Below are 14671 nucleotides of genomic sequence, written 5' to 3'. Positions count from 1 at the left end.
CAATGTAGAGGAGACAACATTGTGAGCAGTGAATGCAATAGACTATATTCTGGGAAGTGCAGGTGAAGTGTTGCTTCACCTGGAAGGTATGTTTGGACTCTTGGATACTCGGGAGGGAGGAGATAAATGGACAGGTGCTGCATCTTCACCAGTTACAGGGGAAGGTGCCATAGGGCTCTGGGGAAGTGTTGGGGGTGAAGAAAGTGTAGACCAGGGTCTCCCGGAGGGAAAGGTCCCTGCGGAAGGCGGACAAGGGAGGGGAGGGGAGGGGAATAGGTGTCTGCTGGTGACTTCTTGCTGGGGGTGGCGGAAATGGCGTCTGATGATCTTCTGGATGTAGATACTGGTAGGATGGTAGGTGAGGATAAGGGGAACCCCATCGCTATTGAGGGAGGGAAGAGAAGGGGTGAGGGCAGAAAAGCGGGAGATGAGTTGGACTTGGTTGAAAGCCCTGTCAACAATGGAGGTGGGGTATCCTCGGTTGAGAAAGAAAGTGGACATGTCAGCGGCTTCCTTGTCGAAGTTGATCTCATCTGAATATATGCGATGGAGACAGAGGAACTGAGAGAACAGGATGGAGCCTTTACAGGAAGCAGGGTGTGAGATGTATAGCCCAGATAGCTATGGGAGTCAGTGGGTTTGTAGTGGATATTAGTGCCAATCTATCCCTAGAAGTGGAAACAGAAATATCAAGGAAGGGAATGGAGGAGTCAGAGGTAGACCAGGTGAGCATGATGGCAGGGTAGAAATTGGAGGCGAAATTGATGAAGTTTCCAATTCCAGACAAGGGAGGGAAACAGTACTGATGATATCATCGATGTATCGGAAAAAGAATTGTGGGTGGGGGACAGAGCAGGACAGGAACAATGCTGCTTGGCCTGCTGTGTTCATCTAGCTTCACACTTTGTTATCTTGAAACAATGGGTCTGCCCAGACAGTCCTGTTTGTGGATTTTAACAAGTTTCCACGTACCCCATGAAGAGACAGGCATAACTAGGAACCATACTGGTGCCCATGGCAACCCCTCTTACCTGAAGAAATGACAGGAATTGAAAGAGATGTTGTTGAGGGGGAAGACAAGCTCAGCCAAGTGGAGGAGGGTGGTGGGTGGGTGGAGATGGTTCAGGTCTTTGCTCCAGGAAGAAGCGGAGAGCCCCAAGACCCTCCTGGTGGGGAAGGGACATGTAAAGGGATTGCACGTCCATGGTAAAGAGGAGGTAGTTGGAACCGGTAAACTGGAAGTTTCGAAACCCACATAAGGCGTCAGAGGAAACAAGGATATACGTAGGCAGGGATTGGACCAGGTGAAGAAGACTGAGTCAAGGCAGAAAGAGATGAGTTCTGTGAGGCACGAGCAGGTTGAAACAATGGATCTGAGATGATGGGAACTGCAGAAGCCGGAGAATCCAAGATAACAAAGTGTGAAGCTGGATGAACACAGCAGGCCAAGCAGCATTTTAGGAGCACAAAAGCTGACGTTTCGGGCCTCTCTGATGAAGGGTCCAGGCCCGAAATGTCAGCTTTTGTGCTCCTGAGATGCTGCTTGACCTGCTGTGTTGATCCGGCTTCACACTTTGTTATCTTGAAACAATGGATCTGCTCGGACAGTCCTGTTTGTGGATTTTAACACACTTTAACACACCACCCTGCTCCCTGGCCAACATCTCTGTCTCTGGCTTGCTGCAGTGTTCCAGCGAAGCCCAATGCAAGCTGGAGGAACAACGTCTCATTTTCCACTTGAGGACCCTAAAGCCTGCCAGACTCAATATTGAGTTCAACAAATTTAGGGCCTAAACTCTCCCATGTCCCAGCCCCCTATCCCACACACCAAGCCTTGTTACCACATAGCCTGCCATTACACACACCCTGTTAGTCACTAACAGTGCCCATTAACAACTATTCACCCTCCCAGCCTGATCGTTAGCAACTCGTTTGTCTGCCCAACTGTCTTTCTTTCCTCTTGGGCTATATCCTATCATTTACTTCCAACCCAACCCACGTCCCCATTTTCTGCACATAAACTAACTTTTTCCCAGTCAACATCAGTTCTGAGGAATGGTCACCAGGCCTGAAACATTAACTCTGTTTTTACCTTCACAGATGCTGCCAGACCTGCTGAGCTTTTCCAGCAACTTTGTTTTTGTTCCTGATTTACAGCATCTGCAGTTCTTTCGGTTTTTAAATGATCGTGGGAACTGGAACATTTAGAATATTAAACCACCAGCCTCACATAGACCCCAAATAAGCAGTGTGTTTCGGATCTGGGTGAAGCCACTTCACAGAACTATGCAAATTTAGGGAAGTTAAATGCTTCAGGTGCCAAACAAAAGGCTACTTGAGGCATAAGTTCAAGCATACTTGCTAGAGGAGGAAGATACAGAATAAAAACCATACTACAAAAACATGAACAAAGCCTGCCTAACAAATCAAACAATACAATGTCTGTGTACCATTCGGTGATCGTACAGAGATGACATGGACAGTTATGTCTGACAAGCGTAAAAGCAAGAAAAGTGGCCTTGATCATAACTGAGTTATTGGTAAACAGAAAGGCAGTACAGATGGAAGTGAAGACTGAGGGCTCTGCCACTGTCATGGGAGAGCAAGTCTTCAGGAGGATTGAAGACCATTGGAACCATGCTGACAATATACAAGTTTTGTAGGGTCAAAAAAGCAGACAATAATATATTTTTTAAAAATTCAATATTTCACTACACAACGTACAATTACAAAGGGAGGTAAAAATCCAGCCCCTGTTACTGTGTCAGCCAGCTCATAGCTTTTAGCAAAGCTATCATCTTCAGTTCTCAACTGCTGCTGGTTGTGTCAAACTCATATGTTGGAAATTTTGTCCCACTAACATGTACCTCAGCTCCATTTAAAGTAACTAAGTAGCAGCAAAACATTTTAAGGGAAGTCAGGCAACTGGTTTACAGAGAAATGATTATGTCAAAAAGCTGATTTAAGTAAATAGTGGGAGGAGGCTCCTGACAAGCATAAATTTCAGAATTAGGCCAGTCATTTGATACCCTTTGCCTCACTGTAATTTCTATGTAATTCTCTGAAGTGAGCCAGTAAGCACCTAAAATGTTAACTGTGTTTCCCTCTCCAGAGATAGTGCGTAGCTTGCTGAGGGTTCCAATTTTTATGTTTTATTTTGATTTTCAGAATCCACAGCATTTTGTTATGGTTTTGAATTGTCAGTTCACCAGTGACTTGATATTCAAAAGTTCAGAAGCAAGTCCTCCCTATGATGGTCATACAAACTGCAGCAAGTTTTTTGACATTGTTGAACTAGTGTCACAAATTTACACTGAACACAGTAAAACCATTTATCTTTTATTTGGGGATATTGTTATCTTCCAGTTGTCAGATGCTAGTTGATCAGAAACCTGCTGACTCACCCTCAGGTCTACTTCTTTTCCCAACAAATCAAATACAGTTGCTCCTTTGGAGGTAATCTCAGAAGCTAGTTGTCTGGCAGTTTTCAAATCTGATATCTGGAATAGGTGAGAAGATGGAAAATATAAGCTACAAAACATCTCTCTGCAAATATTATTAAGGGCAGTTTACATCATGAAGACAGACTCTATGTTAGCACCAAAATTTGTGCACTGTCAGGGTTTATTTATATATTTTGTACAGTCCAGGAGCAAATCATTGGGTTGTAACAGGTGTATAACACATATTTACCACATGGTCAGGATTAAAACATCTCACTGCTGTAGGCCAAAATGAAAGTTTCACTTAAGTTCCCTGTATGGTTGAGTGTTGAACTGCTAACTTGACCTTGCGGCAACACTTTGATGGAACAGTAAAGCTAGATTGTTAAACATACTCTCAGTCAAAATACAGTGCAAATTCAAAAAGGCAAAGCTCCTGTGGAGCAGAATTTCACTGGAAAGGGTAATGAGTCATAGGTGGGGCTAGAAAACAATAGCCCTGGTCCTGAGGGATGGTTTAGTGAGAATTGATTTCGGTGGCAGAGGGGCATTGCTGAATTTGCCCTTATGTTCTCTTGTATTGTACTGCTCAAACAACAAACATCTGTGCTAATCTTGTCCTGAATGAGGAATTAAGTTGCATTACTCACCTTCGACCCCAAGTCAAATTTGAATTTTGAACTATCTTCTTCTGTATCCTCACTTGTGTCCATTCGCTTTGTTTTCATAGCATTATAGAGAACAGTAGTAATCTTCAGCAACTCTTTCACCGCATATCCATCAGCCTGGTATAACTTCTTAGTATTGAGCTTAATGTGAGCTTTAGTAGCCTGCAATACAAAGTAAATATATTCACAAAACATACTGCAGGTTTCTGGAGTTCATCCCAGATTCATGCTGTCCTACAGTTTTCACACACCAGGCTGAGGAAGAGCTATTTGCTGCTTACCATGAATTGTGCTACAGCTTTGATGAAGAAAACTCGGTCCTGTTCTGTATCTACATCTGTTGGGATATCTGTCTGGGGTTCGTATCTGATAAAACAAGTTCCAAGTAAGGTAAGTTACTTTCCAGTGTACTATTTTCACAACCCCCCTCCCTTTTAAAGGAAATTAGAACTTTTAAGGTTATCCCCAAAACACAGTTAAAATGGAAGGTGATGGTATAGTCTGTCAACTGTAACAAATGTAGTGCAGCAGAATCCAAACCTCATACTTTCCAGCAAGAACAAACTGCTTATTTTAAATCTCAACAGACCAAAGATCGGAATTACCTGCACTCCCTTTTTTCTATATCGTACTCCCAAGACGTAATGAACAAGTGCACATCAGCTGAAGGATGAGTGTTACAGTAACAGACTTGTGCCATAAGGTCTGCTACGATTTCTCATTTATTATGTCTTAAACAGTCTTATCATAAAAGTAAAGATTTAGTGCAAAATTTTCAATCTAAACACTCCATTTATACAAGCAAAATCACTGGGAATATTCTAGATGACTCCCTCTCTGCAATGGCCTACTATACCAACCACAGAAATACATTAATGCATTGATGTGATTTTGCAGCTGCACGTGGTTTTTCATCTCACAGTTGCATTGGCCTCAAATGCAGTCACTTTAATATGTATTCATGTTTTTATGCAGACAAATGCTGTAGCCAATTTGCACATAGCAAGGTCCTAAGATGATCAAACTAGATGAATATCCAGATATTTCAGAAGATGTTGATGCTGTTTGAGAGAAAAATGATGAATTTTCCAAACAGACAGTGCTGCTACAAAACTATACAGCCTTGGTTAGTGGTACAGATACCAAAGTAAATTCAATACCAAAACTTTCATAATTCATTCCATAGATATTGAATAACTAAGGTTATTATAAAAGTGCACTTTTAAGATCACAAACCTTTTAACGAGCCAAATGAGAATCTCTGATACCAAAGGAAAATTCGGAATCCGAAAGTTTTCCATAGAGATCAAACGGGGATACCCCAGAGCCCTCATCATCTCAGTGAAGTCTGAAATACAATAGGTCATCAGTGTTTATACATACATTAGTTAATTAGCAGCTTGGAGGTGCTAATTTCTGGAACTTTCCCATTATTGCACTTCTCAGAAGGATACTCTATTCTTGTAGTATCAAATTACATCTGTACACTGATTATAGAGGCTTTCTTCTTAAATAATGTATTAAGGATTAATATTGACAAGTCTGAGAAAGTACTAATAATTGATGCATCCATACAATATGGAACTAATGGCAAATTATTGTGCTCCTCAGCCTGCTTTTACAAAACAGAGGATGGTGTAAGGAATAATCTTGCAGATAATGCAAATTAAATCTTATTCTCATTATAAATGACAAAATTCATTCCTGGGTAAATAGTGTAAGAGAAACTATGTAATCTAAGATCATTTTTGTCTCCGTAGCTCTGTCTATCCTAAAATTTAAAAAGTTGGAGGCTGTTTCTGAATATAAATAATATACAAAGATGATGATCCTCCAGGGTTAAATAGCAGACCTACTGAACCCGAATATTTGTAAAACCAACGCTACTTCTACCCACAGCCTAAATTCAGACATGAAAATTATCCTTACTCCTCAGGTCTCTGAATGACATGATGCTGATGGAATCTATAGTCTAGATGGGGCCCTATCTTCCTCGGTCATGAAACACAACAAAATACTATATTTCCACTGTATCCAATACCGCCTAGCTTTGGTCCCGTTCACGGGCCTTCCCCGATTCCCAAACGCCGAGCATTGCCCGGTGACTGAACGCGGAATCAATCCACGTTTGCCCCTGCCACACCCCGTCCCTACTCTTCCCCAGACTGTTCCTGTCGGCTCGATTTTTTTTCTAACTTCTCTACTGAGTACTGGAGATGTGTAGCTTCAGATTTCTTTCTTTGTCGTTAGGCCCCGTTTCCATAGAGATCCCCGCCCGCTTTCTGCGCGACAGGCATTCTGGGAGCCACGGCCCCGGCGTCGTGCGTGAGACATCACCTGACGTCACGATCGATATGATGTCCAGGTAAAACGCGGTTGTGTCAACGGCGTTTCAGTTAGATCATGGCTGATTTATCTTCACTTCTTCAGTGTCAATCGTTTGTTCCATGTGGTGTGTATATTGTCTAAAATATTTATATATTGATATATAGGTCACATGAATATGATGCATCATAAGCTGCAAAATATTTTCGTCCAAACAATCCAATCTTTCATTTTTAAAAAATTGCATGCACAATAAGACTGTAAGAAAGGAAAACATGAGTAGATCTTTTGCAAGTTATGAACGTAATCCATAAAGAAAATTGTCATGCGCGGGGGGGAAATCTTTGTCCTTCTAGTCAACTCCAATTTTGCCTGTCCTGTACCTGTACTGGACATAAATCTTTAAATCATTCATGTATTTTAATTGTTGTTTTTGGCCATTTGTGTGGTGTCGGCAGTTATAGGCGTGTCATTACTTTTCTAGGGAACATTGCTACAATGGCAGCTGTGATAATTGGTGCTGTAAATTCATTGCATTTTTGGGAATTGAGGGTCTTATGGCACAGTGGTAGTGTATACCTTTGGGTCCTCTAGGGGCTGATTTAAGGTCCTATCTGATATAGAGGCATGATATGTACGAACACTTTGTGTACATTTTGTTTTGGAGAAATGTTGACCCCTGGAACTGATGGTGTTTCAGTACCTTGTTCAATTGACAAATCAAATCTCCTTCATCAGTTATTTCTGGTTGTATCTTTCCATATGTAGTTGCAATGATAGATCTGGGGGTCATTGGCTTTCACAATGTAAAGTTATGATGACTTGTGTCTCAAGTCTTCAAATTGCCAAGGTTAATGACTTATGTTGAATGTATTGAATTGTTTGTACTCTGATGATTTTCTAACATTGGCACTGATTTGTCACCTTTATCAAAGCGGAATTTAGCTATCTGTCATTATACTTTGATCTTATCATGCACTGTTGCTGCTGCTAGCTTCAGTCATGCTGCTGTAAGGAGCACGCAGCATGACGTTAGTTGCTGATCTGGACCATGTTCTCTGCTTCAGAGGGTTTATTTCTCCCTCTAAGAATACCCCTTGTACACATTTATGCTGAATCCAATATATTTTTTGATGATCCTTTGACAATTTTAACTTCTGCCTTAGCTGTTCCATTTTGATTGGGTGTAATGTGGAGAGGATATGTAGTGCTGAATTTTCCAAGCAATTATTAAATGTCTTAACTCATGGATTGAGGCTTGTTATTGCTTATCATATTAGGAATGCCAAGGCAATTGAAATGCTCTTTCAGGCATTCCAAAGTCTCACTGGTAGTTATTAACATCAGCTGATCTAATTCTCAGCAGTCCGAACTTCCAGAACCAGGCATCACTGTCTAAAGATATGCAGTGGGCCATTTAGGACTGAGCTGAGGAAAATTTCTTCCCTCAGAAAGTTGTGAAACTGTGGCATTCTGCGTGCCAGAATGCAGTTCATGCCAAAACATTGAATGTTTTCAAGAGGGATTCAGATATATGTCTTAGGTCTAAAAAAAATCAATGGCTATGGGAAGAAAGCAGGGACACAGCATTGAGTTGTATGGTCAGCTATGATCATATTGAATGGTGAAGAAGGCCTAAAGGCTGAATGGCACATTACTGTTCCTATCTTCTGTTTCTACGTAATAGTAATTAGTTTTAACAAGGTAATCTATTCCAGTGAGGGTAAAGAGGCCTATTCAGAGCTTCATCCATAGCCTGGGACTTAACATATAAGAAACCTACACTTTTTAAACATTCTACAGAGTATATTGTGGGACAAGTGGAAAATTAAGAAGCACCAACAGAGGTCTTGGGATGGGTGGTAAATACAGCATAGTCTATCTCAAAAGGAAAAGTAAATACAATTTTGTTTTAAATTCCTCCACTTGTGAACAGAAGAGGACAAATGTAAAATAATTAAATGAACCTCTCTCCCTATCTGTAACAGTTTTTATCTATCGAAATTCAAGAATTTTGCTTAGTACCCATCGTATAGAATTAAAGTTCATCTTCATTTCCACATTATTGGACATCAATTTGGTTTGCTCTTGCTCTGCATCATGGAGCCTAAACATTGCCTTTTACAACTTAATTTCCAGGTTATCGTCTTGGGAAAGTTCACAAAAGTCTGCGAAGTTTGTGATTTGCACAAGAACAGTTTAATTTGATTCGCTTCATGTGCTTCCGGAATCATCATTTCAACACTCAGATTTTTTTCGCCTTGGGACAATACAGTACTAACTTTTTTCTAGGATGTGGAGTATTTTGTCAGAATCAACAGCTGATAATTCTCCAGCAACTATCTTTTATCAGTTTAATTTTCTTTTTTCTCACAAAATCCTTGTATGTAAAGTGATTCAGCTTGCTGCAATTACAGTCTGCTTTCCCTGTGCTAAACATACTTTCTTTTCTTTCTTGTGTTGTCCTCCTTGTATTTAAATCCAGTACTGAAAACTGGATTTTTATGTTGTCCTTTCCTCAAATCATCCTTCCTTTCAGTTGTCGTGTGCTTGGAAGATTGGGATTGTCTCTCAACATAATACATAATTTCATCAGTTGTCCTATCAATACACTTCAATTGATGATTAAACACTTCAGAGATTCTACACATCAACAGTTTCCTTAATAATAGGTTTCTCTTCTCTCAGCAGACATACACTCAAAGCAGAATCACTTCTTTCTAGGACTATCTTATCTCTGATGCAATCATCGTTCAGTTGCCCTGACTCATAAGATTCAACTAGACATTTCATTGCCGTCAGTATTCTTCTTGCCTTCCTGGTCTCTAGTGTTAAACACATAGCATTTATAAATAACATGAGCAGAGTATTTAAATTGGGTCTTCAAAACCTTAAAAACTGTAAGTTTGGTTTGGTTCTTTGCTGAGATCTAGAGTGCCAAGCTTTCTCTCATACTGATAACAGAGTTGCTACTCTGGACTTTTACAGGTTTCTTGCTCAACTCTGTGGCAATTGCATAATTCTGCTTCTAAGACTGGAAGAATTTGCAACTCAGTCTCAAATTTAATTTCATTTCTTCAGGAGTAAGTGCTGGAATATTCATAGTTGTTATGACTTACACAGTTGCCAATTTCCGGTATAAGGGTTCAGAATTAAGCCATTTCTGAAGAAGGGTCTAAGCCCGAAACGTCAGTTTTCCTGCTGCTTGGCCTGCTGTGTTCATTCAGCTCTACACCTTGTTATCTCAGAATTAAGTCACGGTTGTTTTTTGCAGCTATTTGCTCTCAGTTGTGAAAATATGCTGAATCCAAGTTGTACACTTCTGACCTCCTGTTCCATGTGAAGTATAAATTAGCTACTGCCCTAAAGCTTTATTTACATCCGTGATATTTCATGATGTGAGAGATCAAGTGTATGGTAAGCCACAGTGTACAAAGGTCTTTATTCAAACATACTCCTTGTATCCCTTAGTACCCAACAATCTATCAACTCTTGTGAATATATTCAACGACTGAGAAACCCCAACTTCCTAGGATAGAGGATTCTAAAGATTCACAATCACTGGTCCTAAATGGATAACCTCTTATTCTGAGACAGAGGGAACATCAGCATTTACACTGGCAAGCCCTTAAAGCTTTTACATCTTTCAGTTATATCATGTCGTTTTTAAAATTCCATGGAAGATAGGTCTAGTTTATTCAGTTTCTGAATACCAAATCCCCTCACATTAGGAATCAGCCTCGCAATATTCACCAAAGGCAAGTACATTCAGTGTGATATTGCCGTGATCATAGCAAATAAAATGCTCTTTTGTGATGTCATATCCTCCCTACCCAGCAACCAGGCAATGGTGGCCAAAAGCTTTTCAGCTAACTTTATTCTTCTCCTGAACATGTCACAGTTATTCAATCATACATGTGTCAACTGTTTAATTTATTGTCCCCAATTGACGTCAATTTGCATTCATAAAGATTTATGATGGATTTTTTTCTAAAAGATATATTGGGCATTAGCTTGAAATCTAAATCTCAGTACTGCCTGCCATACCCTATGAACAATGTTTGCTTTGAAAGTGAGACTGAAGCCCAGGAATGGTTTTACTTCATTGGATTTCTTGGAATTGTTCCTTTGGCCTTGTGTCTACATTTCCTGATGAGAAAACTGAAAACAATAAAGGTATGGTGCATTTTCCAACTCCCACCCTGAAAAAATTCTGATGTTTTAACCTGTTCTTTCATTGGCCTCCATTAATGCATCAATAATGGTTTAGAGTTTGAACACTGAGTGTGCACATTTACAAGCATCATTTACATATTGCAATTCAATGCCTTGATCTAGGAAGAGTATTATTAAGCTGAAGAAGGTTCAGAAGGGATTTACTAGAATGTTGCCAGTAGTTTGAGTTGTAAGGAGAGGCTGGGTAGGCTGGCATTTTTTTCTATGGAGCATAGGAGGTTGAGAGGTGACCTTATAGAAATTTGTAAAATCATAAAGAGTATAGATAAGGTGAATGGAAGGTGTCTTTCCCTGGGATAGGGGATTTCAAAACTAAGGGGCATATTTTTAAGGTGAGAGGAGAAAGATTTATAAAAGACTTGAGAGGCAATTTTTTTTAACACAAGTGGCTCGTTTGTGGAATGAATTTCCAGAGGAAGTGGTGGATGCAAGTAGAGTTACAACATTCAAAACACATTTAGATAAGTACATGAATAAAATATGTTTAGAGGGATATGTGCCAAGTGTTAGCAGGTGGGACTAGTTTAGATTGGGATTATGGTCAGCATGGACTGGTTTGTCCGAAGTGTCTGTTTCCATGCTATATAACTCTATGACAAAGATTGGGATGGTCTTGTTTCTGGACTTGAGGTGAAACAATTTGAAAACATTTCACTGAATCCTTTAAAGAAGCTCCACTTCATCACACCCCTGGTTTGAGTCTTGGAGATGATGGAAAGGCTGTTGAGCATCAGGTGTATAAGACCATAAGACATAGGAGCAGAAATTAGGACATTCAGTCCATCAAGTCTGCTCCACCATTCAATCATGGCTGATAAGTTTCTCAACCTCATTCTTCTGCTTTCTCCCCATAATCCTTGGTCCACTTGACAATCAGGAACGTGTCTATCTCTATCTTAAGTGTAGTCAATGACCTGGCCTCCAGAGCCTTCTAAGGCAGTGAGTTCCATAGATTCATCGCTCTCTCGCTGAAGAAGTTTCTCCTTATCTCCATTGTAAAAGGTTTTCTTTATCCTAAGTCTGTTCCATTGGGTCCCAGCCTCTCCTATCAATGGAAACATCTCCCCAACATCCACTTTGTCCAGGCCATTCAGTATTTTGTAAGCTCGATTTAGGCACCCCCCCCCCCCCCCCCACCACCACCATCACCACCATTCTTCTAAACTCCATCAAGTATAGACCCAGAGTCCTCAGAAGTTCCTCATTTGGTAAACTTTTCATTCCTGGGACTATTCTCGTGAACTTCCTCTGAACCCGCTCCAGGGCCAGTACGTCCTTCCTGAGATATGGGGCCCAAAACTGCACACACTCCAAATGTGGCCAGACCAGAGCCTATAGGGCCTCAGAAGTACATCCCTGCTTTTATATTCAAGTTCTCAAAATAAATGCCAACATTTCATTTGCCTTCCTAACTACTGACTTAACCTGCAAGTTTACCTTGAGAGAATCCTTGACTTGAACACCCAAGTCTCTTTGCACTTAAGATTTCTGAATTCTCTCCCTATTTAGAAAATAGTCCATGCCTCTATTCTTACTAAGGTGCATGACCTCACACTTTCCCACATTGTATTCCATCTGCCACTTCTTTGCCCACTCTCCTAATTTGTCCAAACCCTTCTGAAGCTTTCCCTCCTCCTCTATACTACCAATTCCTCAAACTATCTTTGTATTATTTGCAAACTGAGCCAGTGTGCCCTCAGTTCCTTCATCTAAATCATTAATGTATAAAGTGAAAATTTGTGGTCCCAACACTGATCCTAGTGGAACACCACTTGTCATCAGTTATCATCCTAAGAAAGACCCTTTTATCCCCACTCTCTGCCTTCTGCCAGACAGCCAATCTTCTATCCATGCTAGCACCTTGCCTATAACGCCATGGGCCCTTATCTTACTAAGTAGCCTCAGTCCAAATATAGTGGCTGGAGGAGCAGAACAAAGATTGGGAGTTCTGCGTCACTTTGTGTCAGGTCCAGTAAGTCTCTGGTCAGTAGTGATCCACTTGATCTTGGATGTTGGGAGATTTAGTAATCTTAATACCATTTAATATCAAAGAAAAATGATGAGATTCTCTTTGTACATCTGTAACATGAGTATCGCTTATCATTTATTGGCATAAACCTTCCTGTTGTCCAGGCCTTACTGCATAAGAATAGCAACTGCTTCAGTACCTGAGGCATTGTATTTCTGAAGATGGGTCAGCCTTCCTGCTCCTCTGATGCTGCTTGGCCTGCAGTGTTCATCCAGTTCTACACCGTGTTAATGACTCTGGCTTAAGGATGCCCAGCCCTCTTCCCCCACTTCCAAGGACACAAAATATCTAAGGCACTAAAATGGAGTCTAGTGAGGTCATTCCAAGAAAAGGTTTAGAAAACACTGCAGTACAATATAGTGTTTTCTTCTGGCTTTCAATTGACTTCAGTTTTACTAGGCCTTCTTGATTACGTACTTGACCACTTCCTTACTGTTAGTACTAGTCTCAATCACTTCAAATCTAGAATTTAGTCAGTTTTTTGTTCTTATTTAGACCAAAGCTGTAGTGAGATTTGGAGTTGAGAAGTCCAAACTGAGCTTGTTACTGTTTAAGTTAGATAACACTGTCAATGCCACTTTCCATTACTTTGCTGATGATTGACAATATGTTTATTGATGATGTGGTAATAGTATTTGGCTGCTTTTAGGTGAAAGGGCATACAATTTTTCATGTTACTTTATGTATAAGAGCATTGAGGGCACACTAGTACTCTTTGACGAGGGGTGAAGATAGTTCTGAAGCACATGTCGCTACAGCTTGGATGTTGTCACAAGAATGGAGATTTTTGTTGCACCTCCTCCCATGGCATGTTTTTTGTTTTGATCCACTACTTGCCATGATTGGATATAATAAGCCCACAGACCTTTCTTTGACCTGATCTGTTAGGAGTACATAGCTCTATCTATAACTTGTTACTCCTACATGAATACAGTTTTGAGTTGTAGTTTCACCAGATTGTCACCTCATTTTTGGATATGCACGGTACTTCCCTGGCATGTTGTACGCTCATTGAACTAGGCTTGGTAATACCATAGTAAGGAATATTTTGGGCTATGAGATTGCAGGTTGTGGTTGAACATATTCCTACTGCTGCTAAAGACACACAGCACCTCAGTGATGCCCAGTTTAAAGTTGTCCAATGTGATCTGAATCTATCCCATTTAGCAGAGTGGCAGTGCCACATTACATGATGAGTTATATCCTTATTACTAAGATTTTAGTCCAGATTTGAACTTAAATTCCCCACTTGTCACAGTGGGATTTAAACATCACTCCTGATTATTAGTTCATAACTATTAGTCCATGAATATATCATTACCATTTACAAACAGTTGTTACAAACCCCATCAGATTGAGATGAAGCTCGAAGTAAGTGTCTCCTTGGACAACTGAAATGTATTAGTATGCACTTGTGAATCGGTCATTTCCAGACTTCTCATGGATGGATGCATGTGTCAAATTAAGTATTTTTATGTCATTAGAAAAAAAATTCCCATCTGCCACTGATTCCCTTGATTATTTATCAATAAGTCTGCTGAAATTTGCTGAGTGCAACTGAGCTGCTGAGTAACAACAGTAAAAGTGATCATCCTGTGGGTGTAAATGCAAACTCTTTCTTAAAAGTATTCCTTTCTTTTTTCAGAAGAAAGCACAAACTTCAAATAAGTCTGAATATCTGACAGAAATCTGCACTGCTCCAGATGTTTCATTTGAAGACCCCTGTGTTTTACAGACCCTGCATACACTCGGAGGGATTCTGGTACAGAGAAGGGAACTGGAGAAAAAACTGAAAACTTTTCAGAATTCAAAAAGCTCTACACGTAAAAGACTGAGGCACAGGGTAGAGCAATAGAATTGTCAATCACGTAGCAATTTATAGCAGTGAATGGGATTGTGTATATTTAATAATTAAGTGAGGCCTGAACTTTGTCCCAAAAGTGACTAAATTAAAACTGTGCTGAATATTG

General features: G+C 40.3%; 1 protein-coding gene and 1 long non-coding RNA gene across 3 annotated transcripts in view; one reads left to right on the top strand and one right to left on the bottom strand.

Annotated features, from left to right (window-relative positions):
• The window catches only part of cluap1 (clusterin associated protein 1), a 23354-nt gene extending 16923 nt beyond the window's left edge, over positions 1-6431 (bottom strand). Inside the window, exons 1-5 of the mRNA XM_048552114.2 lie at positions 6041-6431; positions 5348-5459; positions 4393-4477; positions 4094-4273; positions 3405-3500 (exon numbers count right to left, since the gene is read on the bottom strand). Of these exons, the coding sequence (XP_048408071.1) occupies positions 3405-3500; positions 4094-4273; positions 4393-4477; positions 5348-5459; positions 6041-6062 (495 nt within the window). The 5' untranslated portion in view covers positions 6063-6431. The remainder of the gene's footprint in view (positions 1-3404; positions 3501-4093; positions 4274-4392; positions 4478-5347; positions 5460-6040) is intronic.
• On the top strand, positions 6424-14671 carry LOC125462275 (uncharacterized). Of its 2 annotated transcripts, XR_007249632.2 has the most exons (3): positions 6426-6563; positions 8576-10612; positions 14347-14671. It is a non-coding gene; the product is annotated as an uncharacterized LOC125462275 (long non-coding RNA). The 2 variants fall into 2 exon arrangements; XR_007249631.1 differs by lacking the exon at positions 8576-10612 and having other exon boundaries at positions 6424-6563.

The sequence above is a fragment of the Stegostoma tigrinum genome, chromosome 23, assembly GCF_030684315.1.
Source record: "Stegostoma tigrinum isolate sSteTig4 chromosome 23, sSteTig4.hap1, whole genome shotgun sequence".
Classification (NCBI taxonomy): Eukaryota; Metazoa; Chordata; class Chondrichthyes; order Orectolobiformes; family Stegostomatidae; genus Stegostoma; species Stegostoma tigrinum.
The sequence above is the reverse complement of the archived record's forward strand: the minus strand, read 5'-3'. Positions and strand labels throughout refer to the sequence as shown.